The sequence below is a fragment of the Armigeres subalbatus genome, chromosome 2, assembly GCF_024139115.2.
Source record: "Armigeres subalbatus isolate Guangzhou_Male chromosome 2, GZ_Asu_2, whole genome shotgun sequence".
In the NCBI taxonomy this organism is placed as follows: Eukaryota; Metazoa; Arthropoda; class Insecta; order Diptera; family Culicidae; genus Armigeres; species Armigeres subalbatus.
Genome location: NC_085140.1, coordinates 448,788,564 through 448,794,556, shown reverse-complemented (window position 1 = coordinate 448,794,556; position 5,993 = coordinate 448,788,564). Strand labels below are relative to the sequence as shown.

At 39.8% G+C, this 5,993-nt stretch overlaps 1 protein-coding gene across 1 annotated transcript; it reads right to left on the bottom strand.

Annotated features, from left to right (window-relative positions):
- Positions 1-1,493: 1,493 nt before the first annotated feature.
- Positions 1,494-2,304, bottom strand: LOC134218168 (uncharacterized). The gene is made up of 2 exons (XM_062697063.1): positions 2,156-2,304; positions 1,494-2,082 (listed from the first exon to the last, which is right to left on the bottom strand). Exons 1-2 carry the CDS (start codon positions 2,159-2,161, stop codon positions 1,549-1,551), a joined length of 540 nt encoding a protein of 179 aa, XP_062553047.1. The 5' UTR covers positions 2,162-2,304; the 3' UTR covers positions 1,494-1,548.
- Between the last annotated feature and the right edge of the window lie 3,689 nt (positions 2,305-5,993).

Below are 5,993 nucleotides of genomic sequence, written 5' to 3'. Positions count from 1 at the left end.
CAACGCTTTCAATCAGAGCGTGGAAATGTTGATTTTACATCCCAGTTAACCCCCTTCCCCGTGTCTTCCTTTGAAACAGGCCCACCTTTTCGGATCCCCTTTTCACGCAGCAATGTTTTCAATACATGGGCAAGTATTGTACTCGGTGAAGATATTCCTAATAGTATGACGGGACACATGTAAGGATGAATTTCTGGTGAACCATCATTGCTCGGTCTCGGCTGGGCTGTGAACGCGGTATGCCTCTTCAAACACTATAGCTGCTGGCTGGTTCGGGATAGAAGGTCGTCGAAATCAAATTCCTGTAGGGGAGAAGAATCCTTCGCTCATCTTTTGACCTGGAAAAGTATGCTCCATGAGGAGGGCGGGGGAACTGCAATAAAATTTATATCGCTCTCGATTACAAAATAAACATGCTGAGAAGCGTTCTCATCTCCCGCCCCCTCAGCAGGGGTGGCGGCCGTAGCGGAAGTGCTGCTGATGACAGAATAGAAATCACTTTTTGATGAAGAGTCCCATTCGTGGGGTGGAAAAATGAATGTACTCGGTCTCCCTAAACTTGGTGGCGGATGCGTGTCTGTCGCTTGAGTGGGCGAGCACTGCTGGGGAAGCGTTCCATTCCACTCCCAGTTCATAACTGTCGTGTAACGTCGAGGGGAATCTTCCGCCTTTTTCGCACTTTCCGGAAGTGAGCTTCATGCCCGTTGATAATTTATTTAAGACATAATTACTTTCTAGCCTCATTATAGCATTTTTTGCTTTCACTTCTTTCTCCACAGTTGGTCCTTATGATAGAAGCACGGAACGCCCTTCGAAGATGAGATGTAGCTGGATAAGTAATTCCTGATGCAACCATGTTGAAAATTACTTTCCAATAATCTTAGTCAATAAGGATATATGATCATTGATCACGAAGTGTTAATAGCAGAAAATATATAAAAATCAGAATTTTTGACAAATACTGTCAGTATTAATATACAATTGATTTTTTTTTTTTCATATTTATGACAATCATTTGTGAGAGAATCAGCCGCGTTGTTTCCGATTCTTGATTCCAAGTTTAGACTAGGGTAGGTTTTATTCGTTATTGTTTAAATTTAACGTTTTCTTTAAAACTCATTCAAAAATCCTAATGAAAATGTTTTGGAACAGCTTCGCTTCACATGGAAGGGAAAAACTGTAATTGGAATTTTTTTTCAGTCAATCAGAACCGAAACCATAGGCAATATCACATACCAACAATCCATAACTTGAGATAAGAGAGGGTGAATGCTACTTGCAACGGTATTTCAAAAGAACAGGGCAGCTCATTTGCATGCTAATTAGGTTGGCAGAAAACCACAAGTTGACAAGCTGTACAACCATTCAGCTTAGCTGTGAAATGGCTTAATTATGGAACTTTCCCAGGTTGCAGCCAGTCAGTGGTGATGATAGGAGCTTATCTAATTGAAGTTACTGTGGGTGATAAGACAAGTCATTGAAATAAGACACCATTCAACTTTTTAACAATATTTACAACGTTTATTCAACAAATCAACAGGATCATTCTTAGAACAGTCCCCAGCCCTTCTTCTTTTCAGTCTTCTTGATGAGCAAGGTCACTGGAACTGGCTTCTCAATGTACACTGGCTTGTGTACATACACTGGAACGTGCTTCTCAACATGAACTGCGTACGGTTTCGGCACTTCGATGTATTCCTTCTGGACAACTGGGACTTTCACTTCCACTGGGTACGGCACTGGGCGGTCAACGTGGACTGGAACCTTCTTCTCGACGTAGACGGGAACCTTCTTTTCCACAACAACTGGTACCTTCTTCTCAACTTCTACTGGGTATGGCACCTTCACTTCAACCGGAACATGCTTCTCAACCTCGACTGGGTATGGAACTGGAACGTTCTTCGTGATAGTGGTGGTCAGGTGCTTCACTTCGTGTTCATCAACATGATGATCATCGAGACCCAGATCAAACGAACCGTGCTCGTACCCTTCGTCCCAGAGTCCACGTTTGTCTTTCTTAGAGGAACTATCGACTGCCGCACAGGATGCAATGGCCACAGCCATGGACAACACAATGAACACCTGCGAAAATAAATCGATCGAAATCAATTAATTGCAATAGAAGCGTGTAATTACAGTTGCCGAAAGTGCTTACCTTCATGTTGAGAGGCTTTGATTGAACGTACTGCGCTCCAGTGGTTTGGGGACTGAACTCAACTGTTGAGATGTTGGTCAGCGAATGATGTCTTGTCGACCACCATGTACCATTTTTATATCTATTCGAAGTGAATAAGTATTTCGTAAGTCAATCATTTTACGGTGGCTTCCGAATGCTGTGTGCAACTCTTGCTGTTGGATGAGTTACATATCGGTCCAGTTGCTCCAAGATGGAACCGACGGGGTGAAAAATGAAAAATGCACCAACCGGAGAGAAGCAAACTGCTTTCATTAGACGTCGAAGGTCACGGCTGATGCTTGGAAACAGTGATGAAAGCTACCGGTGGTCGCGATTGTGGCTTTTGAACTGCACTGTTGATTACTAGGTTCGGCGAAGTGCTCTCGCATGGTTAATCACAGCATTAGGGCAAATGCTCGGCTGGAGAACATATGGACGCGATCGATGAGTCGAACGCGATCTTGAACAAAGTGAATGAATCGATCAGAGTATAAAAAGAATGAAGACTGTAATTATCAACTCCACGTTTCAATTGAGATAGTGACGATGAAACAGTGAGAAAAGAAAACTTATTACTATAAAGCCTAAACCGCAAAAGAGTAGGAAGGTAATTAGCGAATTAGATTTTTCGGCAGCTGTACAACTGTATTGGATGATATACTGAACATAGATTCACAAACAAATAATTGAAAAAAAAATCATTTGTAAAATGAATGAACGAAAAGCGATTTTGCGAAACAATAAAATTTTCAAGGTCTATGCAAATACACCAGTTGAAGATTTCAAAAGATCCTGAATTTGCAGAAAACCGGAAATTGTCAATAAAATAGTTATCTGGGAATCTAATGCAATTCTGCTGATTCATCTTATAGACGGGTGAATAACTTCAAAGTGATTTATTAAATTTACGAACCAACTTGAACTACCAGCAGAATAAAATTGAAAGTGTTCAATTTTGAGTGTTATATCGCTACTTTTTTGGACCCCTCTACCCCCTTTTCGAATTTAAATAACACTTTTTTGCCATCCACGAAATTTGATATTTAACGCGCAGGTGAGGCTTACCCAAGTTATAAACAGAGCAGAAAGTTTGCTTCCACGAATCGGAATCAGTGACCTGTTTCTTACCCACCGCGGCAATCGGCATGGTTGTGCGCGAAATGCAGCAGGGATGTGACAGACAGAAACAAGAACGATGTTTTAGATCATGCTTTTTACTATTTTAAGTGAATCAAACGCAGTGTTTAGTTTCCATCATTCCGGTGGAACTGAGATGATGCTGTTTTCATGTGCGACAGCAGCTAGAAAAGAATCATCATAAAATAAAAGATATCTGAAGAAAAATTTCTCATCAGAGCATACATTTATCGAATGAACATTGCTCGACACAAACACATCCTTAGTCATTGTGCATCTGGTAAAAACCTTAATCTTAACTCAAGATCATTTTGAAAGACCTTATACATCCCATGTTAAAAACAAATTGAATCATATGCTTATTGACCCGGAGCATGATGAAAGGGACATTTCAAAGGTCCTGCTTGATCTGGAAGATACCTTCAACTGAACTCGAGAACTTTTTATAGTTCCACGAATATATCGTTTTCAAAGAAATTCAGTTCATATAATGCGCATTTGAGTCAGTTTGGGTGAATCCCGATGATAAAGACATTGCAAAAGCTTTGGTTGGTCAGTTAGATACGTGGATTGAACTCAAGAATGTTTTGGAGTACCTTGAACATTTCATATTAAAAAAATTTACACGCATATGCTTATTGAACCGGATTGAGTATATTCCGATTATGAGGATATTGCCAAAGACTTTGTTGATCTGGTAGATACCGTGGGCTGAATTCAAAATGTTTTGGAGTACCTTGAGCATCTCGTATTCAAGAAAATTCAGTTGTTTTAGAAATGATGCGCATATGCTTATTGAACCGGATCTAAAAGCCTGGTGCATAAAGTGGACTAAACTCGGGAATGCTTTGGAGTACCGTGGACACCCGATAATTTGAACGGTACCTCATTCAAATTAACGGGCTCATTTTTAATTTAAATTTCTGGTTACTCTGTTTGCATCAGAAAAACTGGTTTTTGTCTGTTCTCTTTGCTGGTTTGTTTTGATTCGGCGTTCCGTTTCACGATGTTCCATTTTTCGTTTGACGTTTGAGCCATTTTTAATTTGACCGATGTTCAAATGAAGGGGGTTCATATTAAAAAGTGTTCATAATGGGTCCACGGTATCTTGAACTTCTCGTATTCAAGAAAATTCAGTATGTATGGCGCGCATATGCTTTTTATCCGAATCGGGTGTATGATGATAATGAGGACATTGCAGAAACTTTGGTTGATCTGGTAGATACCGTGGGGTGAAATCGAGAACGTTTCGAAGTACCTTGAACAACTCGTATTCGTGAAAATTGATTTCACATCATGCGCATATTCTTATTAACCAGATCTAGCCAATCTAAAACGCTAGGCATATATGACACATCCGCCCCGAAAGGGTTAAGGTAATCAATGTCTCAGACTGTTGAGTAATCCGGGAATCTAAAGTACTTTTCCAGTTATTCTGTATCTGTACTTTTTCCCAGTCCCTGATCTTCATTTTGAAAGCACAAGGTGATGGACCGATGAAAGGTTCGTTTCCAACAAACTGTCTGCTTGATGGACATTTTGATAGCTGGTCTTCTATTTCATGTCCTTCCATTCCGCAATGGTCTAGATCCCAATACAGGTTGACCTTATTGCGATAGGAAAGTTGATTGGAGCATTTCCACACAAGCATTGAATTGTGAGGTTTTTGACTTTAATGCCTTCAATGCCGCTTGGCTGCATTGCATATAATGCATATATTTGCATTTCGATAATTTCGTTTTAAACACATTTTTGCACATTCTAGAGTGGCGTATATCTCCGCTTGAAAAACCGTTGGCCAAATTCCCATTGAAATGGAAGTGTTAATGCAAGGGCCAGTAATCCCGGCCTGTAGCATTTGATTTTGCTTGCTTTTGCTCATCTGTATAAAATATTATGGAGCCAGTCCGAAACCATGGGTCTCCTACACTCCAATTTCAACGAGTTACCTCTGAAACTTTGAAAAGGTGATTGAAGATTATTTTCTTTATCATTAAGTCATCATTCATCAAAACCAATGGACTGATTTTCATCTCATTCATATATCCAACGAGATCCCTTTCACAAAGATTCAATGATCCTTTGATCTTTTGCAATTAAATGTACATAGGGGGAATGACGGCTTTGGCAGGTTTTGTTCTATTATTGGCAGGGGGATTTTTATGACTGATTATGCTAAAATTTGGCCTAAACATTCTTTGCGTATCAAAGAATATTGTGGCCAAATTTCATAAAATTTGGTCGACAAAAACCCCCCTGACAATAATAGAACAAAACCTGCCAAAGCCGTCTTTTCCCCTATGTAATGGAAGCATATGTAGCATCTAAAGTTTTAGATGGAGAGTTTTATACTGCTCCTGTGATAGACACCGTGGCAATACTTTACAGTTTGCCAAGTGTAACTTGATCCGTTCTTTGTTGTGTTTTTGGCCACCAAACAATCCCATTAACATTTATTTTATGAAGGTCAGGAAGAGCAAATTATGGTTTTGAAGATCGTTATAAAACTAAAAATGTTTCTTGGGAAGTGACGCATACAGGATTTTGAGTTTAACTATGGCCGAATATATCCAATGTATATGTTCGTTTACATATCCAGAAAGCATTTCTTGCCTTTACAGTTTGCTGCTCTATATGCGTATTCTAGTAGAGTTTACTGTCTATGTGGTATTACTCCTAA